Source organism: Somniosus microcephalus, chromosome 16, assembly GCF_052327205.1.
Source record: "Somniosus microcephalus isolate GS21.2 chromosome 16, FLI_Smic_1.0, whole genome shotgun sequence".
Lineage (NCBI taxonomy): Eukaryota > Metazoa > Chordata > Chondrichthyes > Squaliformes > Somniosidae > Somniosus > Somniosus microcephalus.
The window spans coordinates 81,461,378-81,488,855 of record NC_141002.1 but is presented as its reverse complement, the minus strand read 5'-3'; the positions used below and the strand labels follow the sequence as shown (position 1 = coordinate 81,488,855).

At 42.1% G+C, this 27,478-nt stretch overlaps 1 protein-coding gene across 2 annotated transcripts in view; it reads right to left on the bottom strand.

Annotated features, from left to right (window-relative positions):
* Window positions 1-10,676: 10,676 nt before the first annotated feature.
* zfc3h1 (zinc finger C3H1-type containing) overlaps window positions 10,677-27,478 on the bottom strand; it is an 81,238-nt gene continuing 64,436 nt past the window's right edge. Inside the window, exons 24-35 of one of the 2 annotated variants that reach the window (XM_086009331.1) lie at window positions 24,574-24,814; window positions 24,375-24,480; window positions 23,960-24,158; window positions 22,780-22,874; window positions 20,446-20,556; window positions 20,110-20,214; window positions 19,812-19,977; window positions 14,086-14,186; window positions 13,821-13,922; window positions 12,396-12,438; window positions 11,907-11,969; window positions 10,677-11,682 (exon numbers count right to left, since the gene is read on the bottom strand). In XM_086009331.1, the coding sequence (XP_085865457.1) occupies window positions 11,551-11,682; window positions 11,907-11,969; window positions 12,396-12,438; window positions 13,821-13,922; window positions 14,086-14,186; window positions 19,812-19,977; window positions 20,110-20,214; window positions 20,446-20,556; window positions 22,780-22,874; window positions 23,960-24,158; window positions 24,375-24,480; window positions 24,574-24,814 (1,464 nt within the window). In that variant the 3' untranslated portion in view covers window positions 10,677-11,550. The remainder of the gene's footprint in view (window positions 11,683-11,906; window positions 11,970-12,395; window positions 12,439-13,820; window positions 13,923-14,085; window positions 14,187-19,811; window positions 19,978-20,109; window positions 20,215-20,445; window positions 20,557-22,779; window positions 22,875-23,959; window positions 24,159-24,374; window positions 24,481-24,573; window positions 24,815-27,478) is intronic. The other variant, XM_086009332.1, reaches the window with a different exon arrangement.

Sequence of the window (27,478 nt, the reverse complement as noted above, 5' to 3'; positions counted from 1 at the left end):
AATTTTCGAATTCCAAAAACGATTCCCAAGGCCTCGCGCTCGACCTGCGCATAGTTACTCTCGGCCTTGTTCAAGGTGCGTGATGCGAAGGCGATAGGTTTCTCTTCACCCGAAGGCATGATGTGGGATATGACTGCTCCCACACCATATGGTGATGCATCACATGCTAGCTGCACGGGTAGCTTTGGGTCGAAGTGTGTCAGGACCTCCGATTTCAGCAATGATTTCTTTGCTTGGGCGAAAGCTTCGTTGCACAGTTCAGTCCATTTCCATGTTTTGCCTTGACATAGCAACTGATGTAACGGCTTCAGCAATGTTGCTAAGTCTGGAATAAACTTCCCATAGTAGTTAAGTAGCCCCAGAAATGAACATAACTGGCTCACATTCTGGGGTGCTGGGGCCTCCACGATCGCCTTAACCTTTGACGGCGCCTTATGCAGGCCAATAGCGTCAATCACATGCCCCAGGTACTCAACTGAAGACTGAAAGAATTCACATTTGTCTTTACGAACTCTGAGTCCGTACTCTTTCAGTCGTTGTAGTGTCGCATCCAAGTTCAGAAGATGATCCTCCTCATTTGTCCCAGTGACAAGGATGTCGTCCAGGTAGCACTGGACTCCTGGCAGTCCACTCAAAATCTGATCCATTGCCCTTTGGAATAGAGCAGGGGCCGACGTAATTCCAAATGGAAGGCGGCAGTACCTGTATAGCCCCTTGTGTGTCACAATTGTCAGCAGCTCCTTTGATTTGTCATCGACATGCATTTGTAGATAAGCCTGGCATAAGTCTATTTTGCTGAACTTTTGCCCTCCGGCCAGGCCCGTAAAAAGATCCTCAATGAGAGGAAGAGGGTACTGTTCCGCAGACAGCACCGGGTTAATAGTCACTTTAAAATCCCCGCAGATTCAAACAGTTCCATCCTTTTTCAGGACAGGAACAATGGGTGTGGCCCATTTGCTCACGCTCACAGGCTCCAGGACTCCATTCTCGACTAAGGCCTCCAAGTTAACCTCAACTTTTGGCCTAATTGCATAGGGTTACAGGTCGGGCTTTGTGAAACTTCGGCTTGCTGTCAGGTTTAATGTCCAGTCTCACGCTGATCTTTTTCATGCTCCCAAGTTCCCCATTGAAGAGTTCTGCATGTTTGTTTAACACTGCAGTCAGACCTGACTCCCCTTTTGACATCATGCGGACTGCAGGCCAGTCCAGCGTGATTTTCTCTAGCCACGCGCGTCCCAGTAGCGATGGGTAATTTCCCTTTACCACATATAGTGGCAGTTTTGCAGTCTGTCCGTTCAATTTAACTGTCACCTCAATGACGCCTCTCATGGCCACAGGTTCGCCGGTATACGTCTTTAGCACAATGTTTATTGGCTGAAGGGTAAGATGCTTTAGCATTTTGTTGTAGACAGTGTCTGAAACAAGGGACACAGCCGCGCCTGTGTCCACCTCCATCCGCACTGATTGTCCCTCCACCAGTGGTGATACCCAGTAGCCATTTGAATCACCTGCAACCATCAGTATGTGCACCTCTTCCTCCTTAGAGGTGTCGCTCCCCTCTGTTTTGCTTGTTCCATCATACTGCACCGAATGAACACTTTTTCCTCTCTTGTCCAAATACAGACATTTTGCTTCCATGCTTCCCAGCTCTGTCTGTTCTTTTTTTACCTCTACAGGCGCGTTCAATGTGACCCTTTTTGCCACAATTTCGGCATTCCAGCTCCGTACACCAGCAGTCATTAGCGTGATGGCCCGTTTTCCCACAACGGTAACATGTGCCGTTCCGCGCACCTTTAGGCTCAGACGACAGCTTGTGAACTCTCCCTGTTGAACTCAACTGGTGAGCCTCCTTTTCCGCCATCTCCATGGAGACACTAACTTCAATGGCCTTTTCAAGAGTAAGGTTGTCCTCAGTAAGAAGGCGCTTCTGTGTGGCTGCATTTTGCAGACCACACACAAGTCTGTCTCTAATGGTGTCATTCAGCACCTCCTTGAACTGGCAGTGTTCCGACAACCTTTTTAAAGCAGCAATAAACATTGTCACTGATTTCCCCTCCTCTTGATTCCGTTTGTGAAACCTAAATCTCTCAGCAATAACCAGAGGTTTTGGTGAAAAATGTGCTCCAAGAATTTCCACTAGTTGCTTATATGTTTTAGTTCCTGGCTTATCTGGCTGCACGAGGCTGCGAAGTAAATTGAATGTCTTCGGCCCGATTACACTCAAAAAGGTAGGCACGACCTTTTCATTTGCCACCGCATTGGCCAATACAAAATAGTCAAAACGTTCCGTATATGCGCTCCATTGCTCCACATTTTCATCAAAATCACCAATGTTTCCTAATATAGTAGCCATCTCACGTTTCAAATTAAATTTTCTGTTTACTCACTGCACCCGTAACGTACGCAGATTCATCCGCTCCTCGTTGCCACTTGTTGTGTCGGTACCTTTCTACCTAGACACAATTTAGGACTCAGAACTCAGAGATTCAAACATGAAGTGCTTTATTGGAAGGAAAGGAAGTTCTGGAAAGTTCCGAACAAAGAGAGCTAAACTCAACCGAGAACACCCAACCATTTATCTCCTGTGACAGCGCCACCACAGGTGGGAGGAGAACACACAATACATAACACCCTGTACCATGGTGCTGTGGTCAGTATGGCTCAAGTGAAGGCCGTCCCAATGGAATAGCTCCCTCTTTCCCCAGTACTGGTGCCAGTGCCCCATGAATCGAAACCCATTTCTCCCACACCAATCCTTGAGCCACACATTCAACTCTCTGATTTTATGGACCCCATGCCAATTTGTTCATGGCTCAGGTAGTAATCCAGAGGTTGTTACCTCTGTGGTTCTGCTTTTTAATTTAGTCCCTAGCTGCTCATACTCTCTCAGCAGAACCTCTTTCTTAGTCTTACCTGTGTCATTGGTTCCTACGTGGACCATGACAACAGGATCCTTCCCCTCCTACTCCAAGTTCCTCTCCAGCCCCGAGGAGATTAACCCTGGCACCGGGCAGGCAACACAGCATTCAGGACTCACGCTCTCGGCTGCAGAGAACGGTATCTATCCCCCTAACTATACTGTCTCCTACCACTGCGACATTCCTTTTTACACCCACCACTTGAATGGCCCCCTGTACCATGGTGCTGTGGTCAGTTTGCTCATCCTCCCTGCAATCCCTACTCTTGTCCACACAGGTTGCAAGAACCTCCTGGATCCCCATACCTGCCTCACTCGCAGCCACACACTCCTGTCCCTGACCACAGGCCAAATCTGAAGTATTTAACCTAAAGGGTGTGACTGCCTCCTGGAACAAAGTGTCCAGGTAAATTTCTCCCTCCCTGATGTACTGCAATGTCTACAGCTCGAACTCTAGCTCATCAACTCTGAGCCGAAGTTCCTCGAGCTGCAGACACTTACCGCAGATGTGGTCACCCTGGTGTCCACCAGCTCCCACGTGCTACAGCTGCAACACATCACCTGCCCTGCCATCTCTATTGTATTTTATTTAATTAATTACATAAATATCAATCAATTGTCTATTTATAGTTTTTAAACTAGGTAATAACCTTGTTTAATTTATTAAATTGATTAAAATAAGTTTAGTTATGAATTTAGTTATTATGCTATAGGTCTTTACTGTAACTTAGCCCTCAGTCCGAAGAGAAAAGTAATACTCACCACCTGTGATGTCACACTTTGATTTTTTTTTGTTATTTAATTGGAGCCTCGCTGCTGCTCCTCCCCCGCTGGCTCTGCTCTCAGGCCTCCTCTCGCCGCGCTCTTTATTCTCCTCCCGCTGCTGCTCCAGTGCTGCCGGTTCTCATGATACAGCACAGGAGGCCATTCGACCCATCATGCCTATGCTGGCACTTTGGTAGAGTTATCCAATTAATCCCACTCCCATGCTTTTCTCATAGCACTGTCATTTCCCCCCCCAAATATTTATCCAATTCTCTTGAATGTTACTATTGAATCTGCTTCCATCACCCTTTCAGGCAGTGCATTCCAGATCACAACAACTCACTGCATAAAAAAGTTTCCTCATGTCACCTCTGGTTCTTTTGCCAATCACCTTAAATCTGTGTCCTCTGGTTACCGACCCTTCTGCCACTGGAAAGTTTCTCTTCATTTAATCTATCAAAACCATTCATGATTTTGAACACCTCTATCAAATCTCCTCTTAACCTTCTCTGCTCTAAGACGAACTGCTCCAGCATTTTCAATCTCTCCACATAACTGAAGTCCCTCATCCCTGGTATCATTCGAGTAAATCTTTCTGCACCCTCCCCAAAGCCTTGACATCCTTCCTAAAGTGTAGTGCCTAGAATTGAACATAATACTCCAGCTAAGGCCTAACCAGTGTTTTATAAAGGTTTAGCATAAATTCCTTGCTTTTGTACTCTATTCCTCTATTAATAAAGCCAAGGATCTCGTATGCTTTTTTAACAGCCTTCTCAACTTGTCCTGGCACCTTCAAAGATTTCAAGGCATGACTACCTATCTTCATCTGCCTGGTCCTCCTCAAGTGCATTAAGTTCACAATATCAGTGTCCTGAGAGGTCTCTCCACTATTCCTTCCTGCATTCTAAACTCTGACAGTAGTGTTGGTATAGTGCCTGAAAAGCCTGTCCTGCCATTTGCTGAAATAATGCTTGTGCTACATGGTGTGCAATGGATGAAGTAATGCAACCAAATATGACAGAATTTAAATGTTAAGACACTTTACAAGGATATTGGACATTGATAAAATTAACTTGCTTCAGTGCCAGTGCCTCTCACATGAACCTCTGCAAGCCTCAGGTCTATATTGGAGCTCGCTCACTCTCAGCTACATTGATGTCAAGTCCTTGAATCATATGGCTTCCTCTCCAGTTGCTCTGCTAGTTTTTCCATTTGTCGGTATTCCTCTTCTTGCTGGGCTTTACATTGGTAAACCATCTCCTCCTGGCAGTTTTTTTTCCCTGGAAAAATGCCTTTAAATATCCAGCAAATGTTCCCCATTCTCCCTGGCACTTGTATTTTGTGGGAGCTATAGGAGTGGGGAAAGAGAGAAGGAAGGAGGAATTGACACTGCTTCAAAAATTAAAACAGCTCTAAGAGGAGCAGCCCGTCTAACTTCTTTACCAAAGGCCATACCTCCTGTTCAGTAAACCTGGGCTTTGGTGCAGTTAAGTGTGCCATTGACAATACAAGTGCAGGTATTTATGAGTGTGGGTTTTTTTTAAAGTTAAAAGACCAGATGAATCAGACTAATGAGACGTGGCTGTCAGCTCCCACAGGTCATTTGGCCCATCAGTGGTGCTCAAAGACATTGATGCATTGAAAAAAAGACAGATCCAAATGTGAAGTAGCGCTGCACCTATGCTGAAATATTCACCTGCTGATAGGGCAGTTGCTCAAAGCACTACAAATAGGTTTACGTCTCTAAGGATTAGTTGACCATGCACCATAATTACATTTGATCATAGTGCAATCCATCAGGACCTGGGCAGAAAATTGAACAAATAACTGAGAAACCAAAAAGTTTGGGGCAGGTAATGAAAGAAAAAATTTCAGGAGTGCGGTTACAAGCATAAGGAAAGAAGGGTGGAGGGTAACAGTAAAAATAGTTTTAACTATTTAAACTGAAGGACTCTGGAATATTTTTAACATAGAAACATAGAAGATTCGGCCCCTCGAGCCTGTTCCACTATTTAAGGAGATCATGGCTGATCATCTAAATTCAGTACCCTGTCCCTGCTTTCTCCCCATATCCCTTTAGCCTTAAGAAATATATCTAACTCCTTCTTGAATAAATTTAATGAATTGGCCTCAACTGCCTTCTGTGGTAGAGAATTCCACAGGTTCACCACTCTCTGGGTGAAGAAATTCCTCATCTCTGTCCTAAATGGCTTACCCCTTATCTTTAGACTGTGACCCCTGGTTCTAAGAACCCCCCGCCATTGGGAACATCCTTCCTGCATCTAGTTTGTCCAGCCCTGTTAGAATTTTAAAAGTTTCAATGAGATCCCCTCTCCTTCTAAACTCTAGCGAATGTAAGCCTAATCGACCCAATCTCTCCTCATACATCATTCCTGCCATCCCAGGTATCAGTCTGGTGAATCTTCGCTGCACTCCCTCCATGGCAAGAACATCCTTCCTCAGATAATGCGACCAAAACTACACACAATACTCAAGATGTGGTCTCACCAAGGCCCTGTACAACTGCAGCAAGACATCCTTGCTCCTGTACTCGAATCCTCTTGCTATGAAGGCCAACATACCATTTGCCTTCTTAACCGCCTGCTGCACCTGCATGCTTACCTTCAGCAACTGGTGCACAAGGACTCCCAGATCTCGTTGCACTTCCCCTTTTCCCAATCTATTGCCGTTCAGATAATAATCTGTTTTCCTGTTTTTGCCACCGAAGTGGATAACCTCGCATTTATCCACATTATACTGCATCTGCAAACTGTCCAAATCATACTGGAGTTTCTCTGCATCCTCCTCAGATCACACACGCCTACCCAGCTTTGAGTCGTCTGCAAACTTGGAGATATTACATCCAGTTCCCTCATTTAGATCATTAATATATATATTGTGAATAGTTGGGGTCCTAGTACCGATCCCTGCGGTACCCCACTAGTCACTGCCTGCCACTCGGAAAAAGACCCGTTTATTCCAACTCTTAGCTCCCTGTCTGCCAACCAGTTCTCTATCCAAGTCAATACGTTACCCCCAATCCCATGTGCTTTAACTTTGCACGCTAATCTCTTATGCGGGACCTTATCGAAAGCCTTCTGAAAGTCCAAATACACCACATCCACTAGTTCTCCTTTATCTATTCTACCAGTTACATCCTCAAAAAATTCCAGTAGATTAGTCAAGCATGATTTACCTTTTGTAAATTTACCATGTTGACTTTGTCCGATCCGGTCACTGTTTTCCAAGTGCTCTGCTATTACATCTTTTATAATGGACTCCAGCATTTTCCCCACTACCAATGTCAGGCTTACCAGTCTATAATTCCCCATTTTCTCTCTACCACCTTTTTTAAATAGTGGGGTTACATTAGCTATCCTCTAATCCATGGGAACTGTTCCAGAGTCTATAGAATTTTGGAAGATGTCCAGCAATGCATCTACTATTTCTAGGGCCACTTCCTTAAGTAGCCTAGGATGTAGATTATCAGGCCCTGGGGATTTATCGACCTTCAATCCCATCAATTTCCTTAACACCATTTCCCTACAAATACTGATTTCATTCAATTCCTCCCTCTCATTAGACCCTATGTTCCCCGACATCTCTGGGAGGTTATTTGTGTCCTCCTTTGTGAAGACAGAACCAAAGTATGTATTTAATTGGTCTGCCATTTCTTTGTTCTCCCTTATAAATTCCCCTGATTCTGACTGCAAGGGACCTACGCTTGACTTCACCAATCTTTTTCTCCTCACATATCTATAGAAGCTTTTACAGTCAGTTTTTATGTTCCCTGCAAGCTTACTCTCAATCTATTCTCCCCCCCCTCTTAATTAATCCCTTTGTCCTCCTTCACTGAATTCTAAACTGCTCCCAATCCTCAGGTTTGCTGTTTTCTGGCCATATATGTCCTCTCCTTGGATCTTATGCTATCCCTAATTTCCCTCGTGAGCCACGGTTGAGTCACCTTTTTTGTTTTATTTTTATGCCAAACAGGTATGAACAAATTCTGTAGTTCATCCATGCGATCTTTAAATGTTTGCCATTGCCTATCCACCGTCAACCCTTTAAGTAACGTCCCCCAATCAATCCTACCCACCTCGTGCCTCATACCATCGTAGTTTCCTTTATTTAAATTCAGGACCCTGGTCTCCGAGTCAACTACTTCACTCTCCGTCTTAATGAAGAATTCTATATTATGAACACTCCTCCCCGAGGGGCCTCGCACAAGATTGCTAATTAATCCTTTCTCATTACATAATACAGTCTAAGATGGTCTGATCTCTAGTTGGTTCCTCGACATATTGGTCCAGAAAACCATCCCGTATACACTCTAGGAATTCCTCGTCCACAGTATTGTTACTAATTTGGTTAGCCCAATCTATGTGTAGATTAAAGTCACCCATGATAACTGCTGTGCCCTTCTTGCACGCGTCTGTAATTTCCCATTTAATGCCATCCCCAGCCTCAGCATTACTGTTTGGGGGTCTGTATACAACTCCCACTAACGTTTTCTGCCCCTTGGTATTTCTCAGCTCTGCCCATACAGATTCCACATCAGAGCTAATATCCTTCCTTACTATTGTGTTAATCTCCTCTTTAACCAGCAATGCTACCCCACCTCCTTTTCCTTTTTTCCTGTCCTGCCTGAATATTGAATACCCCTGAATGTTGAATTCCTAGTCTTGGTCACCCTGGAGCCATGTCTCCGTAATCCCAATACCATATCAGTTTACATCTATTTGCGCAGCTAATTCATCCACCTTATTACGAATGCTCCTTGCATTAAGACACAGCCTTCGGCTTGATTTTTTAGCACTCTTTGTCCTTTTAGAATTATTTACTGTGGCCCTGTTTGATTTACACCCTTGATTTTCTGGGAATTAGCATGATCTAGGAAGATTTTACCCCTCTTCTAGGAGAGAGGCACACTATGCCTAACTGTGGCCAAAATGAGGGATTCCCACTCCTCACTATTAAAAATTGCAATTGGGATGGGTTATGGAAGTCCTGACAGTATACTGAATCACTAGTTAAGTGACCTAACTGCCACCACGACTACTTGGTGCAAGCACTTTTCAGCGTGACTTGCATCCCCAGTCCAAATAGCTCTTTTGCTGGTGGTAGCTTTCTGGAAAAAGCACTCGAACAGCTGTAAACAGCATTTAAACTATTCAGTCAGAGTCAGGTGGTCTAGTCAGGGCATCAGAGCTGATTTAGTGAGTAGCTCTTCCTAGTCAGAACCAATTTTAGGAAAGGTCATTAACCTGAAATGTTAACTCGACCTTTCTCTCCATTTTCTGTTTATATGTCAGACTTCCAGCAGCTGCAGTATTGTTAGTTGCTGGCTTCCAAGTGCGATATACAGGTACTTACTTTAAGAAACTTGCAGTTGCTTCCCTTAACAATTATTATTCAATCAGGCTTGTTTACACCAGCTTTGTGATTCTAAGCACATTTGCATTTATATATTAGCTCTGAATTTAATGCACTTTGGCAGATGATTTATTCACTGATGTGCCATTGAGTTTAAGTAGTTGCCTTCAGGTTCTGGAAATTTTAGGACATTGTTTGGAATAAAATAAAAATGGGCTTAGCTTATATATGATTAAAGAACAGCAAATAGACAGGAGAAAAATCTACTTTGCCCCAACAAGTTGCTTTAACCTCAACCTTACAAGAGTACATTCCACAGCATCAGTGCAAGTTTTTCCATGCTCCACATCATTGTTATAGCTTGAGTGATTCATGCTGAATGGGTTTGTGTTGTACGATGACAGCCATTATGATCTAGGATTGTCCAAATTAATTTCTTACAATAAATATTGTGAATTCTCATGTATGGCAAATGCACTCTTAACTTGGTATGAAGTTTAATTCTCTATGTCCAAAAGCTAAAAAGCAACTTAGCGGTGAGGATGCAAGCAAAGAGAAATAGATTATTCAGCCGGATCAATTTTATTCAAAATGAGGCAATGTTAACTTGTTCCATATTTCTCCACTCACCAATTTTTTCGGAGTACTATTAGACAAATGGCAGCTACCTTCCAGTACTTGTCCAAATGGCTAAAATTCAGGGGGCGGTTTGAGGCCAAAGGAAGGTCATGGCCAAGCCTAACCTGTAGACACATGCACTTCCAACAGGGGTTGCTGGATAGCAGTCAGGAACATAACCCTGGCCAACTTTCCCCCTTTCTAACAAAGGGGGACTGAGGTCAGTTAGAGTGCTACCACTTTCTCCTCTCCAAGTGTCGTATCTTGCTGGAGTGCAGCTCCACATGGTTCTCTGGTACCTTACCCAAGTGGCCTGGACATTTGACAGCCTTATATATCACAATAGGGATAGACGATTAATACTGTAACCTTATGTAGACTAATACTGCAAGATTAAAGGATGAAATTCACAATTGTGCACCTGAAATACTTCATACCTTTATTTTTGTCCCATGGTTGTGCGGTACAGCACAAATTTCTTTATTTGCACCATTATATGACTTTAAACCCACTGCGCACTATGCAGGAATAAGCCAACATAAAAATGTTATCTAGTAATAATCAATACTCAAGAATGCAATTCCAGACCAAGTAGTACATATAAATAGATTGGCCCAGGTTTCGCAGTAGGAAGAACGGTGAAGTTATCCGCATAGGTTTACCTTTCAGATTAACTAGTCACTTATCTCAGCGTTGGTGGAGCTTTGCCGAGTGCAAATTTTGAGTGTTTGCCTACACAACAGTGATATGTTATAAATAACTCATTGCCTGTGAAAGTGCTTTAGATTTGCTTTAAGGATGTGAAAAGCTTTTTAATCTAATAAAATTTTCATCAAGTTGCAATAAAATTGATCAAATGCATTTTCTATGCAGATAAGCTGTGTATCAATGCATATTTTCTATGCTATTTACTTTGGATTTCATGTGTAACTGCCAATAGGCTATTTTGTCGATGTAATGTAGAGATACTACTTCGTATTTGGGTTTAGAAAAAGACCAGTCATTTTCTTTGATAAAGCATGTATTGAAAATACTCAAATATAAACATTGTTTGTATAAGAATACTTACAAAGTAATTATTTAGTACAAAAGTTTATTTGTCAAATACTTGTCACTCTTCAAGTTTTGTTTAAACCATAAAATAAATAAATTTTCACAAAACAAGATTGCACATAAATTTTGACCAGCCTCAAGAACTGATGCACTGGCATGCATAAATTTTAGTGTTCCAACTTTTCCACTGCAGTAGGTTTTGTCTTCAAGTATGTTAATACATAAAACAAAGAGTCCCTGCAGCAGCAAGTCCACCACACTGAACATATAAGGGCGGGCATTATGCAACCCCTCCTGGAATCTTCACCTGGCAAGCAGTCACTTTGGACTCTGTACCAGGGCAATAACACTTTTTCTTTGAAACCTGCCGCTTTTGAACCTGCAATAAAAAATCTCAACAGAAGTTTAAGGGATGGGGGGGGCAGGATAAAAAAGGAAAAAAAGGAAACTGCCCTATTCACGTGCATAAAACTGCACTAGATATAGCCAATTTTACATGCATCAGTTTGCGTCAAGACTAAAGACAACACAACATTAAGAAAGAAAAATGATTTATCATTCTGAGGTACCATACTTACGGACGTGATGTTACGAGATTCTGACAGGGCCCAGAGAGGCCAAGTAGGAGTTCATTGATCTTGTTTTGGGTCACTGGTTCGTAAACTCCCAAGATTTTTGACCACGTAGTGAAGAAAGCCGGTGGGCAAGTGCACCTCCACTGATTACTGCCTGCATTTGCAGACATCAGCTACAGAGCAGCCAAGTCTTGAAGAGCCACCTCTTTTAACGTAGGGGGATGAGGAAAGATTTTTTATGCTCTGTAATCACTGCCCTCTGTTCTGGGAAGGGCTTAAATTTAAGAGCTCATCTAAGCTGACGCCAATCTCCTGGCACCTGGTAACTAGTTTTCTGAGATTATCAGTTTTACCTCCTTCTGAAGCTTCAAACAAGAGTTGCTGAAAGAGATAGGGGAAGCACTTAGGTAAGACCTAGCCACCAATTAAATATTACCTTGTCACTGGAAATGGTTGCTTTTATAAAAATGATCTGTATAATCTCTCTTGCAAACTAGAACAGAGCTCAAAATACTGCTTCTCGAACACCTAAAATATCATTGCTGCACAAAATCTAAAATATAGAAAATTAAATCAAAAAAGAAAACATAAGTGGGAAACTTTACATCTTTCCATAGCGTTGCACAAAGGGGTAACTTCTGAAGAGCTCGTTGGTAAAGATGCCGAACCTGAAAAATAGCAAATAGCAAGTGGGAGCACTTATGTGAGGACCACAAATTCATGGGAAACAAGAATACAGAACTCCTACAAACGGCTGCAATTATTGATTTAGAGGAGATTCATGCAGACAATACATTTTCAGCGGAACAGGGGGCAAAGGTTACATTTAAAACAAGAAAAAACTAAATGTACACAGTACTTTATCGCTTGATCAAAATCTTGAGCATATTTGAAAATCAAAAATATGATGTTTTTGAACATAGAACAAAGTAGGCAGATGGATTGGCTGGAATGTAGTCTGTTAAACAAAAGCATAATTACTACAGTATGACATTTAAATTCAGCAGTTAAATGTTAATGAATTATTTTTTTGCGAATTCCCTCGAGAGTTCAGCATAAGAGCACTAAGAATGTGAGCACATGCACTTACTCACCTCATTTTGGTGGTCCTTCAACATGCCTTCAACAGCTATGGCTCTAGTGCAAAGTGAAACAAAAAGAACAGGTTTAGTAATATTTTATGGCTTATGATTGCCACATCAATAAAAATTAAGCACAAATATATTAATATTCACATTGAGAGCGAGAGAGTATTCTTTTAAGATTTACTTTAAGGTCCATTGTTGTAGCAGCAAAGAGGGAGGTTTACACTTTGGCCATGCTACACGTGACCTGGGAATATTCACCGACACTGGGTACAAAATGGAAAATTGTTCCATTGCCCAGCTGATAACCCTCACCTTAAGAACAAAAGTTGACTTAAAAATGTTTAATTGAAATCTGGGTGACCAAAACCAAACTTCAGACTTTTTGATTGGTTTGATAATTACAGCAAGTCAACCCTAAGGGGAAGGGGGGGGGGGGGGGGGGAGAAATTCGGTATTGCCCCGTTTGGGGTGCAATTATTGGCCGGGTGCAAAGTTTAGCGCCTGGCGCTAATTATCACCTCCGACTACAAACTTTGTTTCTAATCGCCCCTGGAGCGCTAAATCAGGCACTACACACCTCCCAAGGCACTAACACCGAGGAGCGAGGTGCTACCTCAGAGCGCTGGCGAAGCTCATGTGATGTCAGTCAGCAATGGAACAGAGACATACTGGCGCCGGCCAGTTCTTAAAAGGGGAGGGTCGATCTTGCTCTCCATCCAAACCCTGCTCATTGCAGCCTTGAATCTCAGCCTGGAGAGACCTGTACATCAAATCTGCTGGAAAGAACAATGGAGGGGCCCAGGGAAAGAGCTCAGAGTGCAGCCCTCATATTCTCTTCTAAATCAATGCAAGGAAGATCAGATCAAAATGAACCTGCAAAGTGCTGCTCAGTACCCAAAAACTCAACACAGCGTAGAATATCTCCAGAAGTCTGTCTCTCTCTCTCTCTGAATGAGTGGTGCAAAAATGTCGCAAACAAAAAAAGGCAGGAAGCTTTCGCCTTTAAATAGCACTCCCTCCCATCCCTTCCCGACTGCAAAACGCTCCCCCCAACCTGTCGTTGCTAGCGGCAGGCAGTAAGGGGAGGGCGCCACACGCTTGACTGACGTCACAATCTGCGAGCGCAGGAGATCGTGGCGGTAGTGTTTAGCGCCGCTGCAAAATGTCTGGTCAATTCCGCGAGCAGCACAAACATGGCCGCGCACGGGCGCTAGTTGCTTTGCGCTCCATTAGCGCCCTCTTAAGGCGCTAACGGGAGGTGCAAACCAACCAAATTTTTCCCCCTAAGTTTCTTACCAAGATAAATTTTTAAACAACTATCCCAATTCAAATCCAGAAAAAAATAAGCGAATACTATTCAAAATAAATGTTAGCAACTGTTAATCAAATTTTATGAATTAGCAATAAAATAGAATAAAAACACGCTATTACATTTTCCAAATCGGCAAACAGATTGGCAGAGAATGTGTAAACGTCTTCAATTGTAACTTGAGGTGCTGGGTATTACCCTCCTTCCACTCCTGTGCCAGTATCCTGCATTGGAAAAAAATCCAAGCAGGTTGAAATCAACACTTCCATATTAAATCACTTAGCAATTCTAAGCAAACTGTACATCAATACAAGAATACAATTATCTTTCAACACAGACATTTTCATCTATTAACAAAAACCAAGGAATCCAAATTTCTGCATTTACCTTAGTGCCAGTCCAACATTAGTTGGCATAATAGAAGGGAATCTCTCCAAGGCTTTGCAATGCTGGGATTGAGGGAGACAGCTCAGGTAAAAGGAAACCACCTACAAAATAGTTATAAATTGTTCATCTTCATGCCAAATATATTCTTTCAAAAAAATTACCAAAACCTTACATAGTCAAATAAGCATAATGTTAAATATATTATGGTAATCACTGGGAAACCCTACATGTCAATCTGTCAAATGAAAACAATGCAAAACTTCACATTAAATTTCAAAACATGGAAAAACCTCCTGCCATTTTTGTCCTTTTCCATAAGCTAAACCTTATTTTAGGTAACAGTGAGTGTTAAGGACCCAGTATTCAATAAGTGATATGTAAAGGGTATTTTGTTTGTAAATCTTCAGGTTTTAATGGCCCGGATTTTGCAATACATGTAACGATGAGGTGATCAGCGTTCACCGTTATTAAAGAGTAAATCAGACAGAAACTTCCAGTGACCACACATGCGCAGTTAAAAACAGAAATCAGGAAGTTGCTGTCCCAGTTGCCCTGCTCCTCCAGAAGCTTCGCTGCACCGATATCTCGCCGAGAGACTCGGCATTCAAATATATGCAACGGCGTGACTTTGCTGTACTTACATGATACTTACATTAAACTCGCCAGAAAAAGTTAGGGCTTGTCCATTCCTGTCTAAGTAAATTTTTAATGGCATGTTAAGTCCTAATTACTGCCAAACAACCTATCTGGCACTGAAAATTTGCTTCAGATCTTAGTTATTGTTGGAGACTTAAAAAAATATAAAAAATTTTTAAAAATTTAATTTTCTTTCCATCTCTTATCTCACTCCCTTAATTCCATCTTTCTTTCCCTCTCTATTTCACTTTCTGTACATGCTTGACATTGAATTAACTATTCTAACTATTTTAGTTCAGACGCGGCATGTCTCAAAACCGATTCTTCAATCTGATTGATTGAGATACACAGTTGCTTGCCCTGTTCACGCTGTGCTGTTTTGACTCTCGAATCACTGCAAGTTCCAATGCAATAGCCCAGAGAACGTCTGTGGGCAAGGGTAAGTGTAAAGAACGGCAAGCGTTATTTGTTTGTCACTGACCGCTCGAGGCACAATTTTCCACATAAAATTCTGCATGTTATATACATCAGATTACAGTAATTTAGTCAAAATCATGGCAGAGGTATAATTGTTCTAGTGAGAGTTTACTGTAAGTACTGTTGATGTGTTGAAGTACATGCGCAATGTGTATAATGAAAATTATATAATCACAACAGAAAAATTGAAACTGTAAACCTTTGACGATATACAAGAGTTCAATCCTTTAGAAACAATGAATGTCACAGACAAGTACTGCAACTGGAGAATAAAACACCCGCCCTTTCAAGAGACCATCGAGCTGCATCCAGTGTGACCTTGACGTTGTATCCTGCAAGACTGACGCCATCATAGAAACATAGAAACAGAGATAGGAACAGGAGTAGGCCATTCGGCCCTTCGAGCCTGCTCCGCCATTCAATGAGATCATGGCTGATCTTCGTCTGAGATCTTAGCTGATCTTACCAGTTCAGTACCCCGTCCCCGCCTTTTCTCCGTAACCCTTAATCCCCTTAGCCTTCAGAAATATATCCAATTCTCTCTTGAAAATATTTATTGAATTAGCCTTCACAGCCCTCTGTGGCAGGGAATTCCACAGGCTCACCACTCTTTGAGTGAAGAAATTCTTCCTCATCTCTGTTTTAAATGATTTGCCCGCTATTTTTAGACTGTGGCCCCTGGTTCTGTGCTCCCCTGCCATTGGAAACATTCTCTCTGAATTCAGCCTGTCCAGGCCTGCCATAATTTTATATGTTTCGATGAGATCCCCTCTCAATCTTCTAAACTCCAGTGAGTACAAGCCCAAACTATTCAATCTCTCCTCGTAGGTCATTCCTGCCATTCCAGGTATCAGCCTGGTGAATCGCCGCTGCACTCTTTCCATGGCAAGAACATCCTTCCGCAGATGGGGCGACCAAAACTGTACACAATACTCCAGATGCGGTCTCACCAGCACCTTGTACAGCTGTAGTAAGGTATCCCTATTCCTATACTCGAACCCCCTTGATATGAAGGCCAACATACCATTTGCCTTCTTAATCGCCTGTTGCACCTGCATGCTCTCCTTCAGTGACTGGTGCACAAGAACACCCAGGTCCCTCTGCACTTCCCCATCTCCCAATCTATTGCCATTTAGATAATAATCTACCCTCCTGTTTTTACCCCCAAAGTGGATAACCTCGCATTTATCCACATTATAGTGCATCTGCCACGTATCCGCCCATTCCCCCAACCTGTCCAAATCGCACTGTAGCCTCCTGACATCCTCATCAGAGCCCACCCCTCCTCCTAGCTTAGTGTCGTCAGCGAATTTGGAAATATTGCATCCAATTCCCTGATCCAGATCATTTATATATATTGTGAACAGCTGGGGTCCCAGGACAGATCCTTGCGGCACCCCGCTGGTCACTGCCTGCCATTCCGAAAACGAGCCGTTTATTCCAACTCTCTGTTTTCTATCCGCCAGCCAGTTCTCTATCCACGTTAATACATTGCCCCCAATCCCATGAGCATCAGCTTCAGTTCTTTCAAGCAGAGAAAGCATCAGGTTTATTTCCTGTCATACAAGACAATTAAAACTATAGTACAGAATATTGGCAAACCTAAATTTAAAGCAAGTGTGTTCACTGTTGAACGAAATTATTAAAGGAGAACCAGAGAACAGAAGATCATTCTAAATACATATCTGAAAAACTAAAATACAAGGTACCGTAACGAAGACCAGGAGAGGGGGAAATGCAAGTTGGGAAGCAAGCCTTTATTGCACCTAAAACAATCTAACTGTATACATAATTGGCAACACTTTCAAAAATAGTACATCTCAGGAAAGTGGGAGAATCTATCTGCCCAAGGTCACAGATTAAGTTGAGCACAGGGCTGCTAACCGCATCTATTAGCAGTTAGGTTTAACAAATACTGCTTGAAGATTACTTTGTGCATTGCATCAGTCTTGAAATGTCACGTGCCTGCAATTATTCCAGGTTCTAAATACTGTTCTAATGCAGGGATTGTGACTGAGAAAGAGGTTAACCCTAGCTTGATAGCGACATGCTGGATGCACATGGGTCCCCCAGTTTCTGGAAGTAGACTTAGCAGAGACATGATAAGGTATATGGGGTCACAAGGGGAACTAGGATAGCAGGTTGGGGGGGGGGGGGGGGTGAAAGAAAGGAGAAGGAGGGGGGGGAAGAAAGGAGAAGGAGGGGGGGGAAGAAAGGAGAAGGAGGGGGGGGAAGAAAGGAGAAGGAGGGGGGGGGAAGAAAGGAGAAGGAGGGGGGGGGAAGAAAGGAGAAGGAGGGGGGGGAAGAAAGGAGAAGGAGGGGGGGGGAAGAAAGGAGAAGGAGGGGGGGGAAGAAAGGAGAAGGAGGGGGGGGAAGAAAGGAGAAGGAGGGGGGGGAAGAAAGGAGAAGGAGGGGGGGGAAGAAAGGAGAAGGAGGGGGGGAAGAAAGGAGAAGGAGGGGGGGAAGAAAGGAGAAGGAGGGGGGGAAGAAAGGAGAAGGAGGGGGGGAAGAAAGGAGAAGGAGGGGGGGAAGAAAGGAGAAGGAGGGGGGGAAGAAAGGAGAAGGAGGGGGGGAAGAAAGGAGAAGGAGGGGGGGAAGAAAGGAGAAGGAGGGGGGGAAGAAAGGAGAAGGGGGAAGAAAGGAGGAGGGGGAAGAAAGGAGAAGGAGGGGGGAAGAAAGGAGAGGGAGAGGGGGGGAAGAAAGGAAGAAGGGGGGGAGAAAGGAGAAGGAGGGGGGGAGAAAGGAGAAGGAGGGGGGGAGAAAGGAGGAGGAGGGGGGGAGAAAGGAGGAGGAGGGGGGGGAGAAAGGAGGAGGAGAGGGGGAGAAAGGAGGAGGAGAGGGGGAGAAAGGAGAGGGAGAAGGGGGAAGAAAGGAAGGAGAGGGAGAGGGGGGGAAGAAAGGAGAAGGAGGGGGGGGGGGAAGAAAGGAAGGAGAAGGGGGGAAAAGCAGCTTGATGGAACTGTCTCACGTGAGAAAGAAGCCCATGAGCTCCTTGCACTTGCCAAATTAGGAGGCAGACGAAAGGAGTTTGAGAAGCCAGAGGTTAACTTTGCTGTCCGTGATGATCCCGTAGTACTGTATGGTTTTGACAGGAGCGGAGGAGTGTTTGACATGGTTGAGCCCACGAGTTCTCAACCGGGGGTCCGTGAGAAGGTTTCAAGGGGCCCGCCAAAAATAAGACTTAGATGATAGCAGGCAGAGCAGTGTTGCTCCCTGCCGTTAATCCGGTGATTCCCAGTGGCAGGTCAGTTTGCCTCGTGACAGGAGTCACGGGCCGATCTGAGTGACGGTAATAAACAGGATCGTTCCCCAGGTTACAGAGGTCACGCTCTGTTACGGAGTGAACTCCACTCTATTCAGGACATGGCTCTGACAGTGCGGGTGTTCAGCTCCAATATTTTATATCAAACAGGCAGTGACTTTGTAACAGTAACGGTTTACAACTCAGCAAGGCCAAGCTCTGCAGGGAAGAGATTGGAGCCGTCTGTCCATTTAATGTTCACTCATCAGCCCTATTTTACCATCTGTGATCCTGTTCCCAGCTCTACAATCACTTACTTCCAGTTTCACGGGAGGCCATTTAGTTCAGTAAACCGGGACTGGTAGGAACACAGAGGACAGATTCCTGCCAGCATCAAATCCCGGGGAATGTGCTGAACCAGGTCATAATAAAGGGGATGGTCTGGGATATAAGTAAAACAAAAATAATGATAAATATATATGTTTAATTGTATAACTAATTTTTATGCAGAAAAAACACTTGCGCTGTGTTACAGGGGGTCCGTGAAATCTTCATTACACGGGAGAGGGGTCTCAGAAGCAAAAAGGTCGAGAACCCCTTGTCTAGCCAGTTCTGGAGATAAGATGACAAAGCCATTTGTGAGCCAGATATGCTCAAGTCTCTGGAATATTTGCCATTTCTTTAAAACACCATAAACATGTAGGTAGTTTGTGATGTGACTACTAAAAAAGTACAGAAAGGCTTTTTATGACGAGTGCAATATTGGAGTTTCCGCTTGGCTCAGTTGGTAGCACTCTTGCCCAAGTCAGAAGGAAAAATCTATGCTAACACTGCTGCATTCATATATTAATAGATAGCCCCTCTCTTTCTCCACCAATTTTCTTCCCTCCAGCATTGACTCTTTCCTGATGTACGGTTCCACAGGCACCACTTATCCAAGTGATCATTTCTCATGCGTGAGCCTAGACAGCGAGTGTTGAGAGGACATACCAACTCTGGGAGCATCACAGCTAAGCTGGATCCTATCCAAACCACATGCAAACTTCTAGTAGAGACGGTTGGATAACAGTTAGTAGCGCAAACCCTGGCTAATTTTCCCTTCCCTAGCCTAGGGGTGCTGAGACCAACTGCAGCTCCCCTGCCTCCACTCTGGCCGAGATCAGCTCATTTAGAACAAGTAGGGGATTAAAGCTGCAACAATCCCAGTCTGTCCGGCTCATCTATTTAACAGACGTAACCAGCTGAGCCATCAGGAGAAAGCAAAAATAAATCAGAATAAAATGGGAGCTTTTGTTATGATTGCCAGACCTACACACTGCTTTCCTATGCAACTATAGCTTTTGGAAACTAGAAACAAAAGTCAGTCTATTACCTGATTATGAAACTCGTAGTTGGTCCAATAATTGGCAGAGCTGAATGGTATAGGCATTCTTGTAGGGACAGTGACCAAACATCTATGCACCAGGTCCGTAAACAGTTTAAAGTCTCTGATCTTGTTCTTGGTTCCAACAAGCTGGCTACTGGTAAAAACAAGATAACTGCAGAGAAAACACACATCTTCATTATGATGCTGAGCACAACGGCTGTTAATGAAGACATTAGCTCCAGAGACAGTTAGTTAGTTTATATTAATCTGATTAAGCTGAATTTTTTTTTAATGTTCTACTTACTCCATCCAGATTTGCTGCACTACATCATTCTGCATAACTGTACCCAGCGCTGCTTCAAACGTGTCCACAGTTTCTCGTGTACTTGCATTAATGGACTGCCACAAGCTGTTATATTTATAATAAGGTAAAATATGAAAAGAATTGAGGAAAACATTTAAGATTGGCATTAGCTGCTGATACAGGATTGTTCATCTATTAGATAATGTCACTTCTTTTCCCTCATTAAAGTTCCAAGTACGCATATACATTTATTAGCTTTAATGGTTTGAGGCTAGTCAAAGACAGACATTACTATTTGGCAGATACAAATTTATTTCAGTCAGCAGGATTTCTTACCAGAAGATTAGCCATAGGTAGGGGATCTGTGTGTTCAGCAGTTCCCCATTCAATAGTTTCTTACGTGAAGGTGCTCTGAAGTCATAAGGCATGGGATAATTCAGGAGGTGACTGATGAAAGAACAAAAAGCCTTCAAACACTGCACATTTTAAAATCCTCTCTTTCAACTATACAAGTACAACCAACTAGCGTACGAGATAGCAAAATGAAAAACTTAGCAAAATAAATTCCAGATTCTCGTCTCATCCAAGAAAGTCTTCCTGCCAACAATTATTGCTTAGTTTTGAGTTTTAAAAATGATCAGTGACAATCTCTGTAGCAATAAAATTCACTTGGTTCAAAACTAAGAAAAATGAATCGAAACACACCAAGTTCTCCGGGTCCTGTGCCGAGACGGACATAATATTTGGTAAAATAATCATTTTCGCTTCTAAACGAGCATCGTTTCACGGTGCTGGCATCTAATACGGCATATCTGAAATGTTGCAGCCACCTTATCACTCAACATCTACCTCCCCAGTGTCAAGGCAACTCAAATTTCTGTAAGCATTTCTCAGGCTGTTTGAAAAGTTTAACTTTGGATGTCCATAGTTGATTTTCTAACCATACATTTAAACTCTTATTTATAACTGTGCAGCACAAAAATACAATGCCTATGTCAAAAGTTTTGAAAATTAGAAATTTTTACAAAAATAATGTATGCTATAGTTTTTTTTTTTTAAAGTTAAGATATGCAGTGTTTAGATGAAAAATTACCAATGGACTCCCTACATATATTGACACACTAGGTGGGGGGCCTGCAATATTGACCTATTCCCTAGTGACACCCTGTCCTAACTTCTGACGTTGCTAGCTACACAAAGGAAAGCAGAAACAATCTGAAGAGAAATAATGTGCACACCAGTCAACAAATACACAAAACTCAGTCAGAAACGTGAAGACCGCTGGGAACCCCAGTTTGAAAATCTATGTCTGAACAGCTACAAGGAAGTTAAATACAAAAACACAATTCTAAGGTGTCACATAGCTGATGGGCAGGAAAGAATGAAGCTCGAACTACATTCAAAGGGCAAAGATCCTTCAATGAGAGTTGTGTGACAAACCTTGATTGACTAAATGCAGGAGATGGGTGAGGATAACTGTGACATCACCTCCCCAAAGAACAGTGTCTTGACACCAATGAGTAAGTTGACTTAACTTAGTGTAACCTTTTCTAGATGTCAATAGGACATCTATGTCTAAAAGCTGCAGATAGGTTGGCATCCTCAAGTGGAATGCCAGGCACAAATGCTCCAGTTTCAGAGACACCGAACAGTATGGGATCCAAATGGGTCAAAGAATCCTGAATTCCAAAAATCCAAAAATAAAGCATTCCTCAGCAAACAATTACCCTTTCACATCCAACCAGCTCCTATGAACAATTCGGAGTAACTGAAGCAGCTGTGGGAATGCCTGTAATAAACTTCTTCACCTAGATTAGTGAAAGATTTTAGTTCATCTTTGCAGCAGAATTGAAGCAATGCTACCAGTTCTCAGCAACTTAATAGCAAAATGCTTTCCTCAACTGCCTTCTGACACCAAGGACTTTATGGAGTAGAAACTTCAATTGAAATCTAAATTTTATAACAATTAAACATGAAAGATTATCAGCATGGCGATTAAGAACTTCGATTGTACTGCTAAGAATGAAACGCCACCAAGAGGAAAAAGAACCATGCATGCTTCCAGACTGAGGCATAATATGGCAAAGATCACCTTGCATGAAAAACTCAAAGGCAGTGTCCCTGTGGTTCTCCAAACTTGGATAACATTATGAAATTTGTATAAAAGCAATAATGAATACAGTTAACACATTATGCATTACTTCACTGACTGACTATACACTGCAATTCTGGTGGGACCCACTATATCATGCATTCACTATAATGGAAAAGTTACCAGATGGCATCATTAACAAATAATCTACTTTAACATGGTATCAATAACATCAGTTTCCATGAGCAAATTACTGCCTAGTTATGGTCACTGAAAAGGTCATACCCAACTGTTAATAGCTCTGCTTCTCAAACTGAGAATGATCCATGGTGTTAAAGGAAAGAGAGATTTTTGCTAGGTTAGATCACGTGTAGGAGAAAAGGGCTCCACAGTTACTGGCAAATCTGGCATACATGTCACATTCATGCAAGCTAAATTCCCTAAAGAGGGTTTAATTTCATTTTAAAACAAGGATTTTACCAAATTGGCAACATACAAAGCTTATTCTTAACACAGGCTTGAACTTGGCACTGGGGTTTTATTTAATTTATTTTCCTAAATTTAGGTTCAAAACTTACCGTAAAGTATTTGCAGGGTGGCGTTCAGGGGCTTCCCCCTCAAAGAAGGAGTTGATAAATTCTTGAAACAGAACAGAAACGATGTCTATCTTTTTCTGCAATGAATGAACACCGAAATGACAATGGGCCTTTCAGGCACAGTTCGTATTTCACTTTTAATACATTTAGAACAGCACAACTATTTATGACTCAATACAAAATACAGCTAGGTACAATTGGAATTTGATTATATATATTTTAAACTTCACCAAACAGGAAGAGACATGTTTCAACACATGCAAGATGAGAAAAGGCCACCCAGCCCACTGAAACTGGCTCCTCCCACACCACAGAAAACATGTAAATGTTGGAAAAATGAAATAAGAACAGAAAATGCTGGAAATACATAGGTTAGTCAGCATAAAGAGAAGAAACAAGTTAATGCGTTTGATGTAAACCCTTCAGGTATACACTCAATGTTAACCTGCCATTTCTCCTTGTTGACTTTTTTAGTTCTTAGAATGTAAGCAGCACTGGCAAAGCAATATTTATCATCCCGAGGAATTTAAAAATCAACCCCATAAAGTGGGACTGGAGTCACATGCAGGCCGGAGAAGGTAGGGGTGGACAGGTTCCCTTCCCTGAAGGACATTAGTGAACCAACTGGATCTTTATGACAATCTGGCAGCTTTCAGGGTCCTTGTCCACAAATTAGATTAGTTGAATTCAATCTCATTACTTGCTATGGTGGGAGGTGTACTCATGACCTCCAGGTTGCTGGTCCAGTAACTTAATCAATTTGGCTACCAAACCCAAAAATCTTTTAACCAAATTTCAAAATTAAAATGGTGTTTTTCAGAATTGTTCAAAACTGACAGTACAAAAAATGTATGGCTTTTTTAGTCATTCACTTAAAATAACTAACCGGGATTGCTCAATGAAATTTTTCTCCTGAATGATTAATTTGTTCAGCAAATTAAGAGGTGCGTAAGTGGATAATGGAGAAAATAATTCATTTCCCCCCCCCACCCACCCGCCCCCAGGTGATTAGCAAAACATGTACAAAAACATTTCAACTCCCCAATATATCAAATAAAACATTCTTTGTGAAAGATCTGCTGCAACTTATGGAATCTGTCAATCTTGGAATGTATTCAGTAACCGTTTGAGGGAGAGAAAATCAAAAAATATAAATACACACCACTGAAATAAAGAACTTCAATGCATGATAGAATAATTGAGCATTATGAGGACTCCTTCTAAACGCACAAAGCCACGCATTCACACCGTCATCCGTCTGTTTTCTCTCTAAATAAAGCCCAGCTAGAGCTTCAGTAAGTTGGTAAGCAGCTGGGCAGGACTGCAGCAGTGTTTTGCAAAGTTTCTCAGCAGCTTCCAACCTAAAAAACAGAATTCCAGTCATCTTAATAAAACCTACAAAAATACATGCAAATTTAAGTTAGTGAACTCCAAACAATCAATCGTGATTTAAGATTCGCCAAACAAATCGAAAACTCCAAAAGTGCAGAAGTTAAAATTAATACCACCAATTTAGGTACTAAAACAATGCTCCATTTATACTTCAACATTGCTCAAGAAACTACAAGTAACCATACCTTCCCATTAGCTTCAGTGCTGAAATCATATTTCTATAAACTGAGAGACAGACTGTAATCCTCTCCTCCACTGAAGGGCAGTTCTCACAACATGCTTGGATGGCATCTGAACACATTTAAAAAAAATCATGAATTAATTGAAATTTTGACTGACTATTTAAGACTTACAAATGAAAGATACAAAATTGATCGACTTCACCTTCAAACAATGCAAGTAACGTGTCAGGATGCGTCTTTATATCTTTTGATGTCTGCCAAGGGATGAGAAATGGCTCCTTCATGACAAGCTTGGAAGGAATGGCTACAGCTGGATCGAAGAATTGGCCAGGGAGGCTGTTGAACTCAATGAGGTGAATATAGGCTAACCAGGCCAGGCAGCAGTCATTTGCATTTAAATATTCTGCCACACTTTTGTTACCATCTGAAGTTTTCAAGGCATTCTGTAAAACATAGATGTCAAAAATATGGATACAACTTTCTAATTTATACATTCAACTTGCATTAGGTATGACAAAACTCTGAAGAGAAACTACCAGTATGGGGAGCAAACTCCCTTTCGTCAGTGGAACACTCAATAAGCCCCAAAAATTCACAACCGGAGAAGTTTCATTAATACCATGAAAATGTGTGCAAGAACGTCTGTATTTAGAACTATTAACAAAATTAATGTCAAAAACTTACAAAACTAGAGTCAACTTGTTATCTTGAATTTATTTCATATAAAATCTGAAAGGAGTCTTCAGGATATTAGTTTAGGAAGGGAATAGTCAGAGTTGGGCATCAATGGGGCAAGTTTGAACAGATTTAGATATAGGGCTAGAGGGACTGGTGCCCAAATTTACAGACAATACTAAAATAGGAGGCATAATAAATAATTGAATATCAAATGACGCTGCAGGGGAATATTGAATAAAATGACGGAATAAGAAAAAAGCAGCCAATGGATTTCAATCAGTAAATGTGAGTCGGCAAATTTTGGTTAAAAAAAATTATACTTTGAATGGGGGAGAGCTGGCTGACATGGAAGATCAAAGCGATGGGGTGGGGAGGTTTACATTCAGAAGGTATTTAAAGCAGCAGCTCAAGTGGATAAGGACATTAAATAAAAGCTAATGGAACGCTGAGCTTTATGGCAAGAGGTACAGAATACAAGAGTCTTAGAAACATAGAAAAATAGGAGCAGAAATAGGCCATTTGGCCTTTCGCGCCTGCTCCGCCATTCAATATGATCATGGCTGATCCTCTATCTCAATACCATATTCCCGCTCTCTCCCCATACCCCTTGATGTCTTTTGTGTCTAGTCATTAAGACCACAGTTGGAATATTGTGTGCAGTTTTTACTCCATACTAAGGATGCTGTGGCAATAGCGAGGGTACAGCACAGGTTCACTAGGATGCTGCACGGACAAAGAAATACAAACATGAAGAAAGACTGAAAAACTAGGGCTGTTTTTGTTGGAACAGAGGAGACTATAGGATGATTTGATAGAGGTGTTTAAAATTATGAAGGGATGGAAGGTCAGTAGATAGAAGCAGACCGCTTCCAGTGATTGACTGGTCTAGAATGAGGGGACACAGCGATAAGATTAACTGTAAGAACATTAGGACAGAGCAGGAGAAACTGTTTTTTAAACCAGAGGGTTGTGAGGCTACCAGAGTTAGTGATTGAAGCAGAGACCCTATCAACATTTAAAAATAAGTTAGATAGCTGGTTGGCAGAAAGAGAAATAAAATGACTACAGGGGTGAATCCCTGAATGAGAAAGTAGTCGGAATGGCAGCCCTCTTACTTCCTGTGAGCGTGGAGAAAAAAGGACAAAGGGACACATGAAATCAGTAACTCAGCCCAAGTAGTTCCAAGAAAGGAGCCTTTCCTAACAAAGGAAAACTAGCTTGCGTCAAGCCCAAATCTGATCAGAACTATAAGGCCGACCAGGGAATGTTAAGTTAGCCAGCTAATAACTGTTGCTCGCTAAGTTCATTGAAATTAACTGTCTGTAAAATAAAGCAGCATAACAATTTACATTAGGCTTCCTCTCACTAAAGTGTTTTCAGTCCATCTGTCAAAAGACTAGAGAAGCACACAATATCCAGTTCAGATCACAAGGGAGCCCCTATTGTTACACTTCTCAGTGGTGCCATTGTATTATTAGATACTGGGCAGTATGAGCACATTACTGAACGCAAGGCACTCAGACTTCTTACCAGGGTAACCAGCACTGCTAAATTAATTAGAGAACAGCCAAGGCAAACTTGAAATGTGTCACACCATGATTTCCATTCTGATGGGGAGTGCTGGGGCTTCCAGGCCTACACTACATTTCTCAGTTGATCCATATGGTGACATTTGTTATGTGGAAGTATGAACCTGGCAGCTCCTCCTCCCCACCACCCTCCCACTCATCACCTTGCCTCCCATCCTCAAGACCAAATTCCTGTTGTAGCATGGTTTGACAGGCCCTGGTAACCATGCAGTACCATGTCAAAGTGACCATTCTTTAGATGCAAGGCTGGACAGCAACAGTCAGCAGACTATTTAATCACAAAGGCCAGCAGAGCCCAATCCTGTCCTAATATCTCAAGTTGCTAATAAAAACAGATCTTGATTTTCTATTTTAGGATTTTATCACCAATGAGGCAACACTCTTAAGAATGTCTCTGCCAAACTTACACGCCCATTAAATTCAAAAAGGACAAATAAGAAAGCAAGAAATAATTGTGGAAATAGAACAGAGTTGCCCAGATTTGTGCATTATCTTTGACCTACAGCCATAGTTAGGACAAACCTGCTCAATAGCATCTAGGGAGTCAGCATTCTCTACTGATGGTAGGAGGGGTATGGAACATCACAGAGCAAATGTAATTAGAATACCTGTAAAACTTTAACCCTGCATGGCACAGTTCAAAATTTGGACTCCTCCAACAATTACTATATTGAGGAACAAGCTTCCTATTTAGTTAAATATATATTTATAGACTTTATTGCAGTATAAAGTCCCATCACACAGAGAAATCATATTACTAAAACTATTCTCATGGGGAGCCAATTACCAAGGATGAACAGCTTAGTCTGAAAATGTTTAGCTTGGTTAATGTCTTAAAAC